The sequence below is a fragment of the Rosa rugosa genome, chromosome 4 (assembly GCF_958449725.1).
Source record: "Rosa rugosa chromosome 4, drRosRugo1.1, whole genome shotgun sequence".
NCBI classification, from domain to species: Eukaryota; Viridiplantae; Streptophyta; class Magnoliopsida; order Rosales; family Rosaceae; genus Rosa; species Rosa rugosa.
Window position 1 is genome coordinate 34,814,993 of NC_084823.1, and position 20,235 is coordinate 34,835,227.

General features: G+C 39.7%; 3 protein-coding genes across 3 annotated transcripts; 1 reads left to right on the forward strand and 2 right to left on the reverse strand.

Moving 5' to 3' along the window:
* The first annotated feature begins 5 nt into the window (after positions 1–5).
* Positions 6–2,778, forward strand: LOC133743598 (probable calcium-binding protein CML18). The gene is made up of 2 exons (XM_062171579.1): positions 6–1,499; positions 2,420–2,778. Exon 1 carries the CDS (start codon positions 952–954, stop codon positions 1,441–1,443), a length of 492 nt encoding a protein of 163 aa, XP_062027563.1. The 5' UTR covers positions 6–951; the 3' UTR covers positions 1,444–1,499; positions 2,420–2,778.
* A 344-nt stretch (positions 2,779–3,122) lies between these two features.
* Positions 3,123–5,655, reverse strand: LOC133706428 (12-oxophytodienoate reductase 3-like). Its single transcript, XM_062131955.1, has 6 exons — positions 5,472–5,655; positions 5,280–5,373; positions 4,611–4,751; positions 4,372–4,502; positions 4,089–4,271; positions 3,123–3,901 (listed from the first exon to the last, which is right to left on the reverse strand). The coding sequence occupies exons 2-6, from the start codon at positions 5,351–5,353 to the stop codon at positions 3,258–3,260; spliced, it is 1,173 nt and encodes a 390-aa protein (XP_061987939.1). The 5' UTR covers positions 5,354–5,373; positions 5,472–5,655; the 3' UTR covers positions 3,123–3,257.
* A 971-nt stretch (positions 5,656–6,626) lies between these two features.
* LOC133745666 (dolichol-phosphate mannose synthase subunit 2) lies at positions 6,627–8,441 on the reverse strand. The gene is made up of 3 exons (XM_062173774.1): positions 8,283–8,441; positions 7,377–7,490; positions 6,627–7,285 (listed from the first exon to the last, which is right to left on the reverse strand). Exons 2-3 carry the CDS (start codon positions 7,464–7,466, stop codon positions 7,133–7,135), a joined length of 243 nt encoding a protein of 80 aa, XP_062029758.1. The 5' UTR covers positions 7,467–7,490; positions 8,283–8,441; the 3' UTR covers positions 6,627–7,132.
* Between the last annotated feature and the right edge of the window lie 11,794 nt (positions 8,442–20,235).

Genomic DNA, 20,235 nt, shown 5'->3' on the forward strand with positions numbered 1-20,235 from the left:
TAGCAAGTTGAGCATAAACTTGCCAAAATTGAAACTACATGTATGTTCATTGACCAAAATAGTTGGTTAACCTTTCTTTTCTGGGGACTTTATGTACCAAATAACAAACTATAAGCTAACCCAATTATTCAAGTACCACCGTCCCTAGACTTCAGTCTCTTTAAGAGAATGTCCCACTCCGACAATGATCTAATACCCTCTAGCCCCAACAGTTTCAACCTAAAACCTACCGCATCGACATGCCACCGAAGCAACACAGGTTCGATTTCAATACGTGTGCGAATCCCATTGGCTAAGAGATGTCAAGTGCAGCATTGTTGAAAGAACGCAATGCAGACAATCCTAGACTTCTTTAAAAAGCCGTTGACGGAAAAGCAAAAAGACGTGCTCGCGCCAATTGTCACGTAATTCCCGCCTCTTTCACCGCAAGTCATTCGCCAGAAGAATCAATAAACAAAACAAAAACATAGCCATCAATCGTGGTCGAGTCTCCATCAGTCCATCGGTCCATCAAATCCACCGCCGAAGTCTTATAGAATAATATACAACAAAAAAGAAAAAACAAGCATAAAAGTATAACCAAGTCTCTCTTTCGCTTTTGTTCCATGCCCTTTGTTTTCATACGTATATCTGCATTTGATTCGGATCGAGGATCCACCTGAAGACGAGGAAGTAGTACTGCCTCAAAAGATGGATCCAATCACACGTATACCCTAGTCACAGATCATAGCAGTAAGAAACAAAGAGGTTTTGATTGATTCAACCAGCAAAAACAGATCGCTTTCTTCATCTCTGATCCAATCCCATGATCAACAAGTAGTACAGAGATTCTATGATCGACCGAAACAACAGCCCAGAATTGAAATTCTCATTTTCATTCAGCAATCGTCTGGTAAACTCGGTTAGTGTTTGATCTATTATAGCTTGGTTGGAATAATATTATTGTTGGTGATGAGCAACAAGCAGCCAGTGAAGCTAGACGACGACCAAATCGCCGACCTCCGCGAGATATTCCGGTCGTTTGACCGGAACAACGACGGCAGCCTGACCCAGCTGGAGCTGGGCTCGCTGTTACGTTCACTTGGGCTGAAGCCGGGACCGGAGCAGCTGGATTCCTTGATCCAGAAGGCAGACACTAACAGCAATGGCCTGGTGGAGTTCTCGGAGTTCGTGGCGCTGGTGGCGCCGGAGCTGCTCTCGGCTAAGTCCCCCTACACGGAGGACCAGCTGAGGCAGCTGTTCAGGATGTTTGATAGGGATGGCAACGGGTATATCACCGCGGCGGAGTTGGCTCACTCCATGGCCAAATTGGGGCATGCGCTCACGGCAGAGGAGCTCACGGGGATGATCAGGGAGGCAGATACTGACGGTGATGGGAGGATCAATTTTCAGGAGTTTGCTCACGCTATCACTTCTGCTGCTTTTGATAATTCTTGGGCTTGACTAATTGATCATCAAGGCTTGTTTGGGAGCTGTTATTCATTTTTCTTTGGTTTCAGGTATGACTAGTTAAATTCTCTTTGTGCACTTTGTTGTTTGATTGTATTGTATGCATTGATTGTTGGAATTTCTCAGTATTTTCGGGTGTTTTTAGTATTCTGAAACGATGTAATTAAGGGGGTCATAATTGATTTGAGAGCATATATGCATGTTCTTTTCTAATGAAGACTTATAGGAAGAGTAGGAACTCATAGCTATATATGAATCTTAATTTTAATCCTATTGACAAGATACCAATGATATAGAATATTAAGGTGGTTTAGGTTAAAAGAGGTTTGTATCTCTATGGCTCTTGGGAGAACTGGTATCATCCTAAAAGTGATAAATAGAACATCATTGCTTTAACTCTAATGATCCCTAATCCAAAATCTATACCCATTTCATTGGTAAAGGATCAAAGAAACACCAGAAAAGTAATACTGTCAACATGACTAAGGCATAGAATCAAGATTTGATCTCTTAGATGTGGTATGCAGATAATCGTTTTTGAAAAAAGGTGTGAAGGTGTGTCAAAGTGATTGACATCGAGCAGTTCAATTACACTCTCCTTTTAGTGAATAAGAAGCTGATGAGTTGAGGCTTTTTAATCTTACAAAAAGAGAGGCCCTGGACTAGGACAGAATGATGAACTATTTGGTTAACTATTTTTCAAACCCTGTCTCAGTCCTGCTAGCTTTTTCTTAATGATGAATTCTTAATTGTCTTCAGTGATACCGAATGCATCCGATCAATGAAGTAGTTTTAAGAGTGGAATGACTTTCATTGTACTGTTGTTGATGTTAGGCTAAACCAAAAGAGTTTGTTTTCCATATATTCATCTATGTTAGTAGTCAATGGTCGAGTGTGCTTTCCACTTTGCATTCAGTATACAACTGCCAGTTAATGAAACTCTCAAAGCCAATTCACTCCTTTGTTGCAGGTTAGACAAGTCTCCTAGAATATATGAGTCACTACAAGATTGCTCTCTTTTCCAGCAATTCCATTCAACTGCGCTACAAGTACTTGATTATGCAGGGATTTCTTTTTGTTTCAAAATCTCGTTGTTTATGATAAATGTGGCATTTTATCCTTCTCAAAATCTTAAATAGAACATTCGGTACTCGGTAGTCAATCAGAAAGTTTGTTGGAATTTCCTTCGTGTTGAATAGATTAAGATGTGCTTTAAATATTCCTAGTTAGGCTGTGAAGTTTTCAGTTTGTCTGATTTCTTGGGCATTTTGGAGAACAATGGTTATGTTGTGAAGTTGAGATTATAGTTTATCCACGTACATTTCCTTACCTACAAGTTCAGAGAATTAATTCAAATGGAGATGTGAAATATTTGTTTCATGTCGATAAGCAAGTTAATAAGTAGCTCAAGACGTTATGTAGTCTCCAAACCTTTTTGCTCGACTTTGACTAGTTAAGCGAGTTCCAAACTATCTCACCTTCATGTGGAGGTATTTGATGTTCATATAAGGAGGCGAAACATGCATTAATTTGAGTAATGCTGGATAAATCATCTTTTTGAGAACCGCCTGCATTCCATTTTATGTGACGACCGATGTAGCACAAAGCCCAATCAATCAAATAAATTCATTAAATGACATGCATTTACCACATCAGCTATCACATAAATAAGATGCACGTCGAAAAACTCATATAACATTATTCAATTTGTTTTTACATTGTATTCCATCACATTCAAATCACAATAAGGACTTATTCAACCAAACGAACAAGAACAATTTCAAACATCAAAATAAAAATGGGGAGAGCTAATCCTCTTTCACACTTTCGTTGTCCAGAAAAGGGTAGTCTGTGTACCCAACTACAGGGTCATCGGTGTAGAAAGTCTCCCTAATATACTTGTTCAAGGGAGCATTCAGCTTAAACCTCAACACCAAGTCAGGGTTTGAGATAAAATTCCGGCCATATGACACTAAATCAGCATCACCGGAAGCCACGGTTTCCATTCCTAGTTCTCTCGTAAACCCTCCACTAGCCATGAATGTACCTTGATAAGCTTCTCGCAAAGTCCTCATGGATTGAGCATCTGTGTCTTGATCAGACTCGGCCAAGCCTCCGATGTATTGAGCAAAGAAACGAGGCTGAGTTACATGGAGATAAGCGAGCTTTGAGCCTACGTTGTATTGAAGCTGATTGAGCTTGTCAATCACTGCAAGGCCTAGGCCAATCGGGTCGGAGTCCGTAGCATCATTGTTATCAACAGCTGGTGAGATTCTGACGGCAACTCTATTAGCACCAATGGCTTCAACTACTGCTTGAACAATCTGAATCAAGAATTTGCAACGGTTTGCAAGCGACCCACCATATTCATCAGTTCGATCGTTGATCCCATCTTTTAGGAATTGATCAATGAGGTAGCCGTGTGCCGCATGGATCTCAATTCCATCAAAACCTAAAACACACCATATAAGATAGATGATAAGAGTCAAAGCTAGCTAGCTAGCTACTAGTATGTGTAATGAAGACATGTGTAACATTCTCATCTTAGATGTATTACGTTATCAAACTGTCAAATTAGGAGTGTGACAGTATTAAGTATTATGGAAATGAACCAATTATGCGAGGAATACAAAACTGACCTGCTCGAATAGCATTTAAGGCAGCCTGGCGATACTGCTCAACAATCTGAGGTATTTCATGGGTTTCGAGGCGTCGAGGCTGAGCATAAGTCTCTTGAGACCCATCTGGCAACAGAATTTTCCATCTATTTGAAATGGGATTGTTGGTTGAAGAAATCGGCGAACGCCCACTAGGTTGGTAAACTAGAACATTGATCGACACAACAGGTAAGGAAATGATCATTTTACTGCTGAAGAATGCAATGAAGATCTGCCATTTATATGTATATATGTAACAAGTTACCTTGATGAGAAGCACGACCTCCATGCCAAAGTTGACAGAAAATAATGGCACCTTTGGCGTGAACAGCGTCGACCACCTTCTTCCATTTCTTAACCTGTTCATCTGTGTAAATCCCAGGAATACGTGGAAACCTGCTTAATTCGACCATAATAAACTAAGAAACCACTTCTTCCAACCAATACATTTGAAATAAAGGAACTTATAGTTCGAGGTTCTTCCACGAGTCCATGAGAACATACCCAGCACTCGTGTCGGAGAGCGTAGTGGCTTCAGTGATAAGAAGGCCGCCGGGGGTTGACCTCTGAGAATAATACTCGATCATCGCTGGCTGTGGAATTCCGTTAGGAGCTCGACACCTTGTCAATGGCGCAAGCACCACCCTGTAAACGCAAGAATAAAGCCATCTAAACATTCAGTCTGAAAATTACAGAGTAAATTCCCTCAATCGTGCCTGTAGTACTTAATTCTCTTTGAGAAAGAGATCACGCGCACACATTACATTTATGTTCAGTTTTTACGAAATTATGTATCAAATTGGCCACCGACGAAACACTCTGTGTTCTATTTGGTAACAAGCTTTTTACAATAATATGTTGTCCGATTCATGATACTACTCATAAAACGGATACCCTTTTGTTATTACCCTGTATCAATCAGACAAGTTAAATTTTACGAGTAATTATTGTTGTATATTACCACATGTTTGTGGAAACACGCCACACATGTGCATGCAGAGAAAAAAAAAATGGATCGATCATCATAGGCAAGGCCCCATGAATCAATAATATTTTCAAGGATCACGGAACGTGGTGTCCTGAACTACTGTCTAATTTCTCTCCCCAAGTAAATGAGAAAGCACCAAAACCTTTAATGCAACTGCGAACACAGGGAGTTGAGACTGGACTGACCTGTGAGAGAGATTGAGCCTGCCCATCTTGTAAGGAGAGAACAGGGTGAGTCCTTCTGATGAAAAATCCCCCATTTCTTATATCTTTTCTTTTGCTATTTGAGGTATAGATCGAATCTCAGATGAATAAAGCTATGAACAATAACTGAACTGAAGTTGTAGAAAGAAATGAGGTTTATATAGGAAGACGTACGGTGGCACTCTAAAAGCGTCAGCGATGACTCTTCAATCTTCAATTGGTCTTTCTGGTAACTTCTAACGGTGGCGGCCGGTGACTATAGAGGCGGGTCACAATAAACAATTGGGAATGGTATTCGCGTCGGAGTGTTTTTAAAATTTTCCGACCTCGTTTGCTATGGAATGAGCATGGCCGTACGATGTTTCCAAAATTCAAATGCAAAGATAAGACGTGTTTGAGTTGGACCCATGTGTTTTGACATGGGAGGCGAGTTGAATTGGTCTTGGTTGTATCCTGGCCCAATCCTTGGTCTTGGTCTTGGTTGTATCCTGGTCCTAAGTGGGCTTCACCGCTTCAGGCTTATCCAACTAGTGGGAACTAATTCCAAGTAGAGTTCAAGAAGGGTAGCACATGTAAGGGCATATTGGATATCTAGTTCAATGGCGGGGTACTAGAAATACCACCGTTGGTTATTCCCTAATCAACGAAAACCATCTCTCGAAACTTGATCAGCTTTGAACAGTGTTTTCATTCCTGCTACCCTAGCATCACTTCATATGTCATACTCTTAGTCTTAGATTGCCTCATCAGCACTACCAAGGACATTGATATACTCTGCCAAAATGGAATCATTCAAAACTGGTTGGATCCCGACGAGGCGACCCACATCTTCAACAAACTTCACTATGATACATGCATCACTCAGTTCCATCTGGAGCTCTGCCAGCAAGTCCAGAGTACTGCAAAAGTCGTTGCCGAGATGGAGAGCAAAGTATGTACGAAATCATTTCAGCAGTCCATGGGCAAATGCTTCACAAGTTTTTGCAGCTATAATACCAAATCTAACATTCTTGCAATTTGCAAACAGCGTTTACCATCAATAACTGTGAGTTAAGTATTGTGTGCACTATCTTAGCATGTGTTGACCATGAACAAGTAAAACTGAAAGTTAGAGATCATGTCTTGCTATGTTTGCTCAGTAAAGATTACAGAAGAATGGAAACTTTATGGACACTTCTTTTGCTAAATTAGAAGTGCAAATGATGGAACTAGTAATAAATCACTCTTTCATTTGATGAGTGACAATGAGTTAAAATTGGAAAATGATGGCCAAAATATACAAAAATTTGCAGCAATATTGCATTGCCTTTTCCAACAGCAGGAACAAGATATCAGAACAATGTTTCAACAATGGTATAGTTTTATTACAAGTCCGAGATTGCCTTCTATGGAAAGGCAAATACTCTGCACACCTGTCTGAGATGCATGAATCTATTGCAACAATTGATCATTTGACTCGCTTGTTTTTCAAATTGAAACAAGTTTGACAATGCACCTGCAGAAATGCTTTTTGTACCAACTTGTCTGGGTATCATGTTACTCTGACTTCATGGTTTACATTGGTCACAAACAATACTAACTTACATAAATCATATTTGAAAACAGACTAGCCTCTAAGAGATGAGGCACAAGTTTGGGCCATTCCATCTCTAAACACACCACATATATTAATGTCATGGATATATCCTTCAAATTAGAAACCACAAAGAAGAGGCTATGAAAGTGAAATACAGATTATCTGACCAACATGTAAGACTGTCCATTTCGGAACTAAATCCCTACAAAAAGTAGTGCTCCAATTCATCTCCAGAGAATCAAAACTGCAAATATATGCATCAAGCTTTCTTCTTTTTGGATTTGAGCATCACATACCCAATGAATATGGAGAGAAAGCAAAGAAGCACCATGCCAGCAAATACAGGGATTAAGATGGCATATTCTTGGGGTAAAAAATACCGGTGGATAAAGTGATCACTGTTCACAAATGGCTGCAAACAAAGATGTGTCGGTGTCAACAGCACGTTCATAAAGTGAGAGGCATTTGAAGAAGTAAGAAGAAAGCCAAATACGCTAACTCACCAGAATAATGACCCAAAAGGTATAATAAGTGAATATAGATAAACTGATATACGACAATAGAAATCCAACAGCCTTGTCCGCCCATTCCATTGTAATCTTTATGGCTTCTGCTACCTGCAATTACACCATGACGAAGATCAACATCTTTGCATGAAGTAGAAACACTTTCAACAAACAATTACAACTGCCAACAACATGCATGACAACCAACTCGAAATTCTACCTAAACTAAGACAGTGCTCCGTACGTTCACCATAAGCAATAGCATTTTCAAATTAACAATATAGTCCACGCCGTCCTTAAGTAATTCAAATTCGGTATAGACATAATTTGAATGGATTGGTTTATGACAAAGATTGTTCTGTAAAACTAAAATGTATCCCAAAAGAAAGAAGAACAGACTCTGAACAAAGCCACCCACCACCACCATCAATACCCAAACACCATTTAGTCTTTGGCAAGAGTTCAATAATCAAACACCTAGTTCAACGATGCAATCACTTGCACCAAACATCATAAAGAACATCACCGGCCTTTCATCACAATTCACTTGCTTCATAGAGCATAAATCCTCAGTCTTATTCTCTTCAAAATGCAACTATACACGCTTAACTTTCAGCATAAGCAGTAGCAATTCAACTGAACAGTAATGGAAATCCCTATAGTTCCAATTCTAAGCAACCAAATCATCCTTAAATCACCTAAAATTGAAAGGAATGGTGCAAACAATGAATTGTAACATGACAAAAAAAAAAATAGTAAAACAGCATCTGAACAAAACCCATTTCTCTTCTTCAGTCATAGACTCATTAGAAGTGAGCGAATTGATCACATTGGGCTAAGACTATGAATTTGGAAATTGAAATTTCAATCCACTAATCTTCAGAACCAAATCTAATTACTCACAAGAGACAACAGTAATCCTCGTTTGAATCCCAACGGGGATCGCAGCCCAAGAGTAAGGTAGGGAGGACGAAGAGTATGATGCGTTGGTGTAGGATCAGAAGAGAGAGACTCTGCAATTGCAACCCTTCAACGCTCTCCGCAACAAAAACTAAAACCAAATTAAAGTTGAATTCTTCGTTTATAACCCAGGTTTTTTTTTCACCTTTTTTTTTTTTGGAATGACAGGTAATTTATATATATACTAGCAGAGTTAAAAGTGTGCGGAGAGAAGTGGGAAAACTTTCCGTATAACTACCATATTTTCTGTTTTTTAATTTATTTTTATTTTACAATTTATCATATTATCCTTATTGATTAATTATATTTCTTAGTTTTTTAATATATAAAGGTTAAATTGGTAAAAAATTTCAATTTTGGAGAGCTAGCTCTCTTCTCTTAATAATAGTATGAATATATACACTAGCATGTGCCCACACTCTATGTGTGTGGGTGTTTTTTTTTTTTTGGTAATGAAGTGGATAATTTCTTAACCAAAGCAGTTTTTTACAACAATAACTATTATTTATTTTATTTAAAGGAATTTAATTTCTTTTTATTTTTTTAAATTGACATTATTATGATATTATCCCTGTTGGTTATTTCAGTTTCTAAAGTTTTTTAATATTAGAGGGTTATATTCGTCAAAATTTTCAATTTTGGAGAGCAAGCTCTCTTCTCTTAATAATAGTATGTATATATATATATATATTTTTTTTTTTGGTTAGGCCACCTAAATTTTTTTCTCTTGTAAAGTCACCAAAATAAGAAATATTAATATTTAAAAAAATTACTGCTGTTCAAGCAAATCCAGAATATGTGTCTGACCAAAACTCTAGGTTATTTGTGCAAGTGATAATAGGGTTTATGTTAGAGATATTTGTAGATATCCAATCATTGTACGACTTTCCAAGTACAACTCTGATTCTATAATTGTAATCTTTTATATAAAGAGGTCCCTATTATCAATGAAAACATGACTCAATTCTCTCCCAATTTCAGTTTTCCTAAAACACGTTATTAGCACGAAGCTCTAACCCTGAAACTCTAAAATCGTAGCCTTCAAACCCTAGCTACCTCCGCCGCACACCTTGAAGCCCTTGATCCCAAGAGCTCAGAACCGGCTGCAGAATCACCGAAACCGGCCAGAAAACCGCCGACCCGGCCACCGGAATCCAGTAAACCGGCCGGGTTAGCCACGCCAGGATAGCCTTGCCAACGCACAGCCCGACGCGCCTCTGCACAGTGCGTTAGCCTTTCTAACGCCTTTCTTCCCCTATCGTTAGCCTCGCTTCGACTTATTGATAGCCTCGCCTCAACAACTGCTAGCCTCGCCTTGGCAGCCCAGCGCAGCAAGCCCTGCACGCCTCGCACGCCCTCGTCGACAGCTCCCGCACACGTTAGCCTCGCCAGGCACCTGCGTTAGCCTCACCATCGGGGCCCCTGCGCACAGCCCTCGTAGCAGCCCCGCAAGCTAGCCTCGCCACCTGCCGACAGATTAGTCTCGCCAGAGACACATCTTGTGCACCCCTGTGCCTAGCATTAGCCTCGCTAGCGCACACAGCAACCAAGGTTAGCCTCGCTTCAGATTGCCAACCCCTCTACTAGCAACATCCAGCCAAGTTCCGGTCATCGCCGACCTCTGGCCAGATTCCGGCGACCCTAGTTGGAGGTATTTTTTACTAAAAGTTCCCGTTTTTTCAATTTCTCTTCTTTTTCTCGGGGACTTGCAACCTCCCTTCTTCTACCCCCCTTTTTTCTTCATAGGGGAAACCTAATTAAGCCAGACTGTGGGGGTTCGTGCTATCTCCAAACTTGGAGCTTGTTGAGATCTTCAAACTTAGAGTTTGTAGAGAATTATGATCAACCACTTACGTCGTTGTTTCAATCTAATCCAATACCTCTTGGAATAGAATTTTTTTTTAGCGATTACGCTAAGAAATTTCTATTGTTTTTCGTGGTAGCTTTTCCGCTCCGAAACTAACCATTTTTCCTTGTTCTCTTTTCAGGATGAGTAACTTGAACAAACTGGACCTTGCTCCATTGGGAACAACTGGCTCTGGATATCACAAGTGGGTTCGTGATGTCCGCCAGCATCTCAAGTTCGAAGGAATCCTGGATACGATTCTTGAACCTAGCCAGGAAATGCTAACTGTTGAGCAAGCTCAAGCTTTGGAAGCAAATAGAGTAGCCTTGGAGGCAATTAAGGCGAAAGTCATCATCCTAATGACTTGTCATATGATGATTCACTCCAGTACAAAGTGGGTGATTGACTCATTCCATACTAGAAATAATCGCAGGAAATCTTTTGATAACATGGATTCCTATTTCTCAATGATATCCCACGATCAAGACAATTGGCTGAATCCCGTGAAACCATTTCATAGAAGTTCATTGATATCTTCTTTTTATAAAGCAAATCGACTTCGATTCTTGAATAATCCACATCACTTCTGCTTCTATTATAACAAAGGATTCCCTTTTTTTTTGTGGAAAAGGCCCGTATCAATAATTATGATTTTATGTATGGACAATTCCTCAATATCTTGTTCATTCGCAACAAAATATTTTCTTTGCGCGGCGGTAAAAAAAATTATGCTTTTTTGGAGAGAAATACTGTAATGAAAGAAACATAGGAGTTTGTCTCTAGGTATTTGATCAAATAGGATCGCCCAGTTCCTATAGAACCTATCGCTAAAATACCCTTAGAGAGGGATAGGGCTAAACGGAGCGAAAAGGGTTTTCCATGAGATGGAAATGAAAACTATTATCCCCACAGGAGGTTTGTGAATAAGTGATTGTCTGATAATGAGCAAGGAATATCCGCCTTTCTGCTAAACAGGATGTATTGAACTCATAATTCATTAGATACTTTTTATGAATGTCAACTAAGTATCGTAAGTAAATTGCTCCCGGTTGTTCAATCATTTAATAACCAAAGTCATTCTTTGATAAATGATCACTATGAGTCAGACTCAATAGAATTTGATCAATCCTTTTTTCTGTCGTTAAGGTGGAGAACTGAACCAAAAATTCTCTTTCTTTATCACCAATCGAATCACTGTTCGAGACCCACGATTCTATTTTATCATCAATCCAATCACCGTTAACGTTTTTTGTTTTTCTTATCAATGAATAGATCTCTTTACTTGTATGACTTAGATGTCTTGTATTTCTCGAAAAAGTGATTCGATTGATGGGATTTGGTATGATACTTATGAAATCGATGATATCGATGAGATTTATATTCAAATATTTCTTCTTAGAACGTATTGATTTGACCCCATAAGCGGGACCACCACCCCATAGCATGTCGCCGCCAGAAGCGGAACCCCGTATTTCTTCTAGAGAATCTCTTAATTGTTCCACAACAACTAGAAAGAGATTCTTTAACCAGAAAGAATTCAGTTCAGATGGAGGATACCTATCCAGAAGTTTTCGCAACTCAATCATGTATGATGGAATCATCAAAGATTTGACCCTTTCGAACTCTGTCTGTAACTCACTATAGGCTCGAGAAACAAAGAGAAGATGTGTACAAACGAGATATCCAGCAATAAGAAGAAGGAAAAGGATTGAATAGAGGAACTCCCGAACATTTGGCGATCTCAGATGTGTCGATATCAATGGTGACTCATTATTTCGATGAATCATTTCTTCGGACAGAAGAAAATTATGTAAACACTTACTCGAAATATCACTTATCATATTCCATTGTGGAAGACACAATTTTTTCTGAAGAATTCGCCATGATATTATGGATGGATCAGATATATCATGAAAAATGGATAAAAATTTTTGGCTGCTACTTGGTATCGGCAATAGGTCTGAAAAAGTATCTAAAAATATCAAATTTAGATATTTGTATCCTGTCGAAGTAAGGAACCATGGCATATATGTTTGGAATATATTCCATTTTGAGAGAGTTGAAAAAGCACTATCTCGTTAAAAGGTTCTATACATCTGCCCTTTCTCAAAGCATTTCTTTAGACAACAACCCCGCTTTTTCCTCTTTTCAGATGGTAAATATTTCTCAGAACATGGAGTGTGAATCAAACCCATGTTTGAATTGAAATTGAGATACTGATGCAAGTTCTTCCCTTCTGAATCAGACAGATTCATATCTGAAAGGGGTTGACAATAAGTTCTTTCAAAACTGACTATTTGTCCTTCTGTTAGAAGTGTTCCAGAAATGTCTGCGATCGAGTAAATAGCTCTACGAATGAATGGATGGGATCGAATCGGAAAATGAAAAGATTTGTACAAGTTATACCTTTCGTCACCATTTTGTGGAAAATCGTTAGGTATGAATATGTTAGACACCTGTAACTCAATTGGTGAAATAGTATCTCTCATATGAATGAAGAAGACCCCAGAATTGAGTATGATTTCTAGGAAGGTTTTGAGATAAGTAGAACTTAAGCGAGCTTTGCCCCACCGATATCTCTCTACTCACCTGGTCATATTTATTTTGGAGTTACCGAAAGAAAAACAACTACCATTGTTTTGCATTAACTAGTATTTGGATTAGATTCTCTTAATGGTTAAGAAACAATGATATACTCCTTTGGCTTATGAATAAAATTTTGAGTTCTTTTCATTATGATTCCATTTTGATTCTAAGCATATTACTTTGTGACTACGATGGCTGGGCCATTAGAATTAGTTCAAGGATATGGAATGGCCCAAATTCCACTTGCCAAATAGCACCTTGATTACTGTCACAGAAACTTTCTACGCTCCTAGGGGGAATCAAACCCTATTGAGTCATTCGAGCCAACGGATTCCATGCTAAAATGCATGTAGAGAACGGAAATGAGCTCATTTGCACTACCTCTAATGATTGCGAATAAATGCGCATCTTAGAGAAACTTATGTGTCTCTCTAGTTGACTCTATGTCACCACTATTCAAGCTATTAAATCCAATAAAGTTATAAGAGAAGATCTCTTGGATTTAGACGCATATTGGCTTTGTCATAACATGATAGGTCATCCTATTCATGATATGATGATCCGTCTACTAAAGACTTCACACAAACATCCATTCTTTCGAGCGAAACGAAGCATGAATCAAAAGTTGATTCTTGGACTAAGTGTGACCACCGCCGCTACCTCTGGCACCGCCGCCGTCCATCACCAGCCTAGGGCTGGCACAATCCCTATCCATGACGCCATGGATGGCGTCCATCATGATGATGGCGCCCTAAGTGATGCTGTAATCACCAACTTTGCTTCAAATAGCATTTCAAACGCTTAGGCCCAACCAAAATCCTCATCGGTTGCTTCTAAGGCCTCTCACTCATTTTACAAAGCTCATTCCTTAGGGAAATTAGAACTGAGACCGTCCTATGCAAAGGATATGAAAATACTCATTCTGTTCTTACATAGAATCTGTGGGGATTCTGTGGACTGATTTAACCAACCAGCGGACGTTTAAATAGTTCATGATTGGTTGGTTGACACGCAAACACGTTGGTCATGTGTTGTACAATTTTCCACCTGTAAATGCTGCTTATACTACATTCCTAGCACATATCATATGACAACGGGCTCACTCCCCGGATCATCATATTCAGTCAATTGGACTTGACAATGCTAGAGAGTTTATAATGAAGACTTTCGATGATTATTGCATATCACTGGGACAGATGTTGGACATCATATTCCTATGTACACACTCAAATGGTCTCGCGAAAATGACTACGATGGTAGCCCGGACATTGGTAATGTGCACCAATCTCCCTATATCCACTTGGGGTGATGCTATCTCATGTAGCTATGCTACTTCGTTTACGACCCACCGCCACTCAAACAATCTCTGCGTTACAGCTAGTGATTGTGTACACGTATCTCGTACTTACGCATACTTGAGTGTGTCATTTATGTGCCAATTTCGCCGCCACAACGCACTATGATGGGTCCTTCCAGACGAATGGGCAACTAAGTTGGATTTGAGACTCCAACAAATCGTCTGCCACTTAATGTCCTTGCAAAGCGATCTCCTTACCGCTAGATTTGTGGATTGTCACTTTGATGAGACAGTCTTCCCATCATTAGGGGGAGATAAGAACACGGATATTCAGCAGGAACGACAGGAATTGTCGTGGTCTGTCCCCTCTATGTCTAATCTCGATCCCCGCTAAAGTGACGAGATCACACATATCTGCTGAAAATATGCCTGCAGGATGGATGTCCCTACGAGAGAATGTAAGCGCCACCCTACACAGAGGTAGGAATGGCGCCAATGCCGTAGAGTGGCGTGTTACAGGCCATAGCCCTAGCTAGGATGCGTGGGTGGCCTGTGGGTTCAAAGGATACTTTGGCGTAACTCAATCCACACAAAGGTCATTCCCAAACTGGTTATGTGTTCACCATGGGTAAGACCGCGATATCTTGGAGGTCTACAGAACAGACTCTGGTCGCTATATCTTCGAACCATACAAAGATTCTTGCTCGTCACGAAGTGATTCGTGAATGTATATGGATTAGATTCATAATTACGCATGTTCGAAACAATTGTGGTTTGAAGTCTACCACAGATGAGCCTACGAGCATTTATGAGGATAATGCCGCTTGCATTGAACAAATGAAGCAAAGCTACATCAAAGGCAACGACATCAATCATAATCAGTAATAACAGACTCTACTCAAGATCAAAGTGAACTAGGTTGGATTTGAGGATAGTGTGGTAGACTTGCTCACTAAGTCATTGCCTAAATCCACTTTTGAGAAACATGTTGGCAGCATTGTTTACGGAAGTTATTCGAACTCCCATGACTGTAGTCATCAGGGAGAGATGCAGACATCAGGGGATGTCTACATGTTTGGTCTCGAAACATGAAGGGTGTGTTGTACTCTTTTTCTCCTTCGACCGAAGTTATTTTTGTCCCACTGGGTTTTTGTTACTCGGCAAGGTTTTTGACGAGGCAACGAGAGGAGCACCACGTTTGGGCGACACAAGGGGGAGTATTCAAGTAAATCCAGAATATGTGTCTGGCCCAAACTCTAGGTTACTTGTGCAAGTGGTAATAAGATTTATGTTAGAGTTATTCTCGGAGATATTCGTAGATATCCAATAATTGTACGATTATGTTTCCATGTACAACTCTGATTCTATACTTGTAATCCTCTATATAAAAAGGCCTCTATTATCAATGAAAGCACGACTCAATTCTCTCCCAATTTCAGTTTTCCTAATACAACCGCATATTTTATTTTTATTATTCACAAAAATGTCACAGTGTCAAAACATTTATTGTCATTAATTAGAAAGTTATTGTCAACGAACAAAAAGTTATTATAAACGAATTGAAAAACTAATGTTATTTTTCAGAAAAATTATTGTCATTTGTCAACACTTAGGTATAAAAATATATGGTGGCTTAATTAACAATATAAATCTGGAAAAAACACTTATAAGTAATTTACTACGATTAGGGTATAAAAATATATGGTGGCTTAATTAATAATATAAATCTTGAAAAAACACTTATAAGTAATTTACTACAATTAGCTTTATGTTGAAGGAAACACGAATTATATGTGTCTGTGCCAAACAATGATTACTTGTTTTAGTAGTAATAGGGTAGGATCTTCTAGATATCCTAATCAATGTTTTATGAGGTTTCCTTGTACAACACGATTTTGTTCTTGTAACCCTCTATATAAAGATGCCCATATTATCAATGAAATCAGCTAAGTGTTCTCCTGAATTTGTTTTCTCTTAAACACGTTATCAACACGAAGCCCTAACCCTGAATCAAAAGACCAAAATCCTAGAAAATTAAAAATCCCGCACCTTGGCCAGACGCGGCCAGACCTCAAAACCCCAAAATTTGAGGTGGGCAATAACCCATGCAGCCCATGTGTAGCTGCACCCTTGTACGTTGTTTAAGCTCATGAAATAAGTTTAGAGTTTAATTTAGGGAGCTTTTTGATATATTGACTGACTTTGCATCCAAAATTCACTAAAAATCATGTTAGTCCATGCTCTTTTGATAAGGTTAAACTTAACTAATTAAATTTGTAACTAAAATGATATTGCTGATGAAATTAGATGAGCAAGGACTAACATGATTTTTGGTGAAATTTTGGGTGCGATCGAGTCAAGGCATGGTGTCGTGTCTGGTTGCAGTGGTGGGAGAAGCATCGAAAGGCACGTCGCTCCAGAGATGGGTGATTCGGTTTGAGAAGGTCATATCCCCATTGATTTTTGGGTTGTTTGGATCCGAGAGTGAAGCAGTCAGTCATAGAATGAAGCAGTCAGTCATTAAATGCTAAGAGTTTTCCTAGAGCCCAGAGTTTTCCTAGAGCCCGGAGTTCATTAAATGCTTTGTTTGTGTCAGTCATTATGTTTCTTATCTGTCTTCATTCTTGTGTTCTGTGTAGTTTTTAACTAGAGTGTTCTGGAGTATAGTAGCATTAATTATGAGTAGTTGAGTCTAAGTTATTTAAGGAGGTTGTAGCTAATGTAAGACTCAGTTCTGAAAGATCAATAAGAAAACAGCTTTATCAAAACTTAGTTCATTCTAGCTTTAAGGTTATGTATCTTATCCTTTTAGCTATCCTACTCAACTTCTAGTTCAGATCCTATTAAGGGCCTGCATCAGTTGGTATCAGAGCCCCATGGCTGGACGAGGGCGAGGTAGACCGCCAACCAATGAAGTTGAACAACTAAGGAGACAAGTTGAGTTTCTAACTCAAAGGATAACTGAGTTGGAGGCATCAAGATCCACTGAAGGAAGTGATGACTTAGATGAAAGCTCTAAGAACCCGTTTCATGGTCGTGCTTCGCATCAGGAACCACCCATTCGGGATGATCGAAGATGGGAGATGAACTTCAAGCTTGAGATACCAGAATTTCATGGTGGCTTACAAGCTGAAGAGTTCATTGACTGGTTGAATACTGTTGAAAGGATATTTGACATCAAGGATGTGCCAGATGACAAGAAGGTCAAGTTGGTGGCAGTCAAATTAATGGGACGAGCCTCTGCTTGGTGGGAGCAGCTGAAGATGAAACGTGAAAGACGAGGGAAAGAGAAGATCAAGAGCTGGGAAAAGATGAAGAAAAAGCTCAGGGAGAATTTCCTTCCATTTAATTATATTCGTATCCTTTACTAGCGTTTGCAAAACTTGAAGCAAAGTGATAGAACGGTGGACGAATATACTGAAGAGTTTTATCTGTTGGTGGCTAGAAATGACTTAAATGAGGATGAAGAACAGCTAGTTGCAAGGTATATTGGAGGTCTGAGAGAAGGATTGTAGGATGTCCTTAATCTCCATACCTTCTGGTCTGTGTCTGAAGCCCATCAGCAAGCTGTAGCGATTGAGAAGCAGCAGTGTAAGTCTAGCGTTCGACCTTATACCAGAATTGGTACCAACTCAGTGAACCAGCAAGCATTTAGTGGACAGGTACCTGCAAAATCTGGTCAAATAGGGGCTCAAAGTTCATCTACAGCAATAGGAAATCGTTCCAATACTTCAGGAACAGCCAAGCCAGGACAGAACAATGCACCCAAGATCCGTTGTTTCAAGTGTGGAGAACCTAATCACAAGTCCTCTGACTGTAGACGAGCGTCTAGTAGCCGATTGGACAAAAACAAGCAACTCATGATTGAAGGAGGAGAAACTCTTGATGATATTGGAGAACCAATCTTTGATGAAGAAATGGAAGAAGAGTGCAGCGAAGACCTAGTTTATGGAGACACTGGTGAGGGTAAAAGTTTACTAATGCCTAAACAAGAAATAGAGGAAGATTGGTTGCGCCGGAATATCTTTCACACCACATGCACCATAGGGGGCAAGGATTGTAAGCTGATAATTGATGGAGGTAGCTGCGAGAATGTTGTTTCAACTGAAGTAGTTCAGAAGCTACAATTAAAGCAAGAGAAGCATCTAAAGCCTTACAAGCTCTCTTGGTTCAAGAAGGGTAATGAGGTAATGGTCAATACTCGCTGCCTTATATCATTCTCCATTGGAAATAAATATGTGGATGAAGTTTGGTGTGATGTAGTTACAATGGATGCTTGTCATGTCCTTCTGGGAAGACCAGAGCAGTATGATAAAGGTGCTATTCATGATGGTAGAAAGAATACATATACTTTTTGGAAGGATAATGTCAAAATAATATTAGCACCAATGAAGGATGACAGCTTTCCTAAACGAAGGGCAGCAGCGAAAGGAGACAATTTCCTTTCAATCACCAACTTCCTGCAAGAAATTGGAGAAGCTGGAGTATGCTATGCCTATTTTTGATTGTTCAATCACACGGTGTCCTCAAAGGCTTCCTAGGCCCAGAGACTAATCCGTGCTCAAGGGATCTTGTCAGAACGCTTCCTCCCCCCTAGCCACCAAGAATATATTGGGATTTAACTCCAATAAGCGTCGGCGGGATTCGAACCCAGGTATGGGGGTTCCACACCTGGAGGCTCTTACCAACTCGACCACCTGTGGTGGTTGAGTATGCTATGCCTTGATTGCAAAAGAAGGCAGCCCTATTCCATCTATTCCGGAAGAAGTAAAGGCAAATGGCTGAGGCAATGAAGAAAGGCTTGATCAGAGAAAGTTTAAGCCCTTGTGCAGTTCCAGCCTTATCAACCAGATCACTATTCGGTATCGCTACCCAATACCTTGCCTTGATGACATGCTAGATCGTTTGGGAGGGTCCAAAATATTCTCCAAGATCAATTTGCGAAGCGGCTACCATCAAATCCGAATTTGTCCTGGAGATGAATGGAAGACAACATTCAAAACTCGTGAAGGGCTGTATGAATGGATGGTAATGCCATTCGGCTTATGCAATGCGCCTAGCACATTTATGCGGGTAATGAATAAGATCCTAAAGCCTTTTATTGGAAGATTTGTTGTGGTTTACTTTGATGATATACTTGTCTATAGCCCATCCCGCAATGCTCACGAACAACATTTAAGAGAAGTTCTTGAAACACTACGAAAGGAGCAGTTGTATGCTAACCTAAAAAAGTGCATGTTCATGACTGAACAAGTTACTTTTCTCGGTTTTGTGGTGTCTTCTCAAGGAATTTCTATGGATCCATCAAAGGTAAAAGCAATACTTGACTGGGCTACACCTCAAAATATACACGAAGTCAGGAGCTTCCATGGGCTAGCTTCATTTTACAGGCGATTCGTTCCTAATTTCAGCAGCATGGTCGCCCCAATTACTGATTGCTTAAAGACAAATCAGAAATTTTGTTGGACACCAGCAGCTACAGAAAGTTTTGAGTTATTAAAGAAGAAAATATGTGAAGCACCAGTTCTTGCTTTGCCAAACTTTGAGAAGGTGTTTCAAGTAGATTATGATGCATCAAGGGTGGGAATTAAAGCAGTGCTAAGTCAAGAAGGGAGACCAATTGCCTTTTTCAGTGAAAAACTCACCGGTGCAAGGCTTAGGTGGAGTACCTATGACATTGAGCTCTATGCAGCGGTTAGAGCCATACGACATTGGAGTGCATACTTGGCTCAGAGAGAGTTCATTCTCTACTCCGATCATGAAGCCTTGAAATACATTAAGGGACAGTCCAAATTAACCAGGAAGCATGCTAGCTGGGTGAACTTCCTGGAACAATTCAATTACATTATAAAGCACAAAGCTGGAGTTCATAATAAGGTGGCTGATACACTGAGTCGAAAGGCCTCTCTTTTGTCTACTGTTCGAATTGAGGTAAAGGGGTTTGAGGCATTCAAAGATCAGTACAAGGAAGATCCAGTTCAGGGGAGTAAACTAGTAAACTGAATTTAATCCAATAATTAAGCTGCAATTAAAAAATTTAAAAAGTCTTTTTTTTTTTTTATCAAAAAAGGTCAGCCCATTATATCTATTCAGCAAGCAGTACAAAAATGAAACACTCCTATGGGGTCGACAGAAAGAATCGTTTCTCAGAGTACCCTGAGACTCCT